The 1,257-nt window shown below is 46.0% G+C and overlaps 1 protein-coding gene across 1 annotated transcript; it reads right to left on the bottom strand.

Moving 5' to 3' along the window:
* Positions 1 to 296: 296 nt before the first annotated feature.
* Pmar_PMAR005607 (hypothetical protein) lies at positions 297 to 523 on the bottom strand (the record flags this gene model as incomplete). The annotated part of the gene is made up of 1 exon (XM_002772194.1): positions 297 to 523. A coding segment is annotated over one exon (227 nt), but the record flags the coding sequence as incomplete, so codon positions are not given.
* Positions 524 to 1,257: the final 734 nt, after the last annotated feature.

Below are 1,257 nucleotides of genomic sequence, written 5' to 3'. Positions count from 1 at the left end.
AAAGCAACACAGACACGTAAGTACCCAGCACTAGGTACATGTGCGACAAATTCGCCAAGCCATGAACCAACCTCTCGTGCGGGTAATGTCGGTGACTCACTAACACGGGACTCAATAGATTCAACAAGAGCTTCTAGTGGACGACGCCGCTTCCAACGTAGGACACCATTACTATCTAGGTAAATTGCCAACCCCAAAAGTTCAGATCCTATCAAATCCACAGGCTCTTTTGTTCGTAAGCCGTTCTGAGATAGGACGTCTCGTACAGCAGTCACCACCTTCTTGAAATCTTCAACCGACTGAGTATTTAAGCGAGTCACCAAAATATCATCGAAGTATCGGAGAGTAGAAGGGTAGTTTTGGAGAATAAAATCTAATACATTTTTCAGTAATCGCGGAGCACAAGACGCTCCGAACCCTAAACGGACAAGCCTATAACAACGGCCCTTATACTTCAAGCACTGGTACCAACTGAGGTCATCACGGATCCTCAATGACGGGTATGCTCGCCGAACGTCGAGTACTTGGGCTTGGGGATAATGGTGCCAGCGTCGTAGCTCTCGCCCACAGTCGGCAGCGAAAGGATCACTAGCTTGAATACAATAAGAGTTGAGATAGGCAAAATTGAGTGTGGGTCGGACTGGAGTAGTTTTCAGCTCATTAATTGCAGGTACAATAGGTAGACAGCATCAAATTTTATACTCCTGGTCTGAAGGAACTTCCAGAAGCCAACCATCTGCTATCCATGCATCAATCTCCTGGTGGAGTAAGGAAAGTTGGTCAGGAGTTAGGGATGGAAGGGAATACTCCTCGGGACAGGATATAGACGTAGGCGCCTCATTGTTGAGCCAACGCCACGCTACTTCCCATTCATACGAAATTGAGGAACCATTACGTATAGGTCTTCGTATAGCTGTACAGTCTGGTGCTTCAAGAACTGTATACGTATTTTCCTCGCCGTCTAAATACTCCTTAACCCCGCGCGATTCCAAACAGTATGATCGAATCGGCTTCAGGGGAATTGCAGCAGCACCAAGCTGAGCCTCTACATGACCGGACTTCGACCAGTGAAATACCAAATCATATTATGATTATCATAAGGTAGATTCCGCCAGAAGTCAGCGCCCACCACGAGCTGAAGATTGTTAGGTAGCAAAGATACTACCAGACAATTCAATTGCCAAGAATTAGACCGAATTGTTATACAAATGTCACAGCACCCTTCACATTCAATAGGGCTATTACTCAAAGTAATCG

Source organism: Perkinsus marinus (genome assembly GCF_000006405.1).
Source record: "Perkinsus marinus ATCC 50983 genomic scaffold scf_1104296961764, whole genome shotgun sequence".
Lineage (NCBI taxonomy): Eukaryota > Perkinsozoa > Perkinsida > Perkinsidae > Perkinsus > Perkinsus marinus.
The sequence above is the reverse complement of the archived record's forward strand: the minus strand, read 5'-3'. Positions and strand labels throughout refer to the sequence as shown.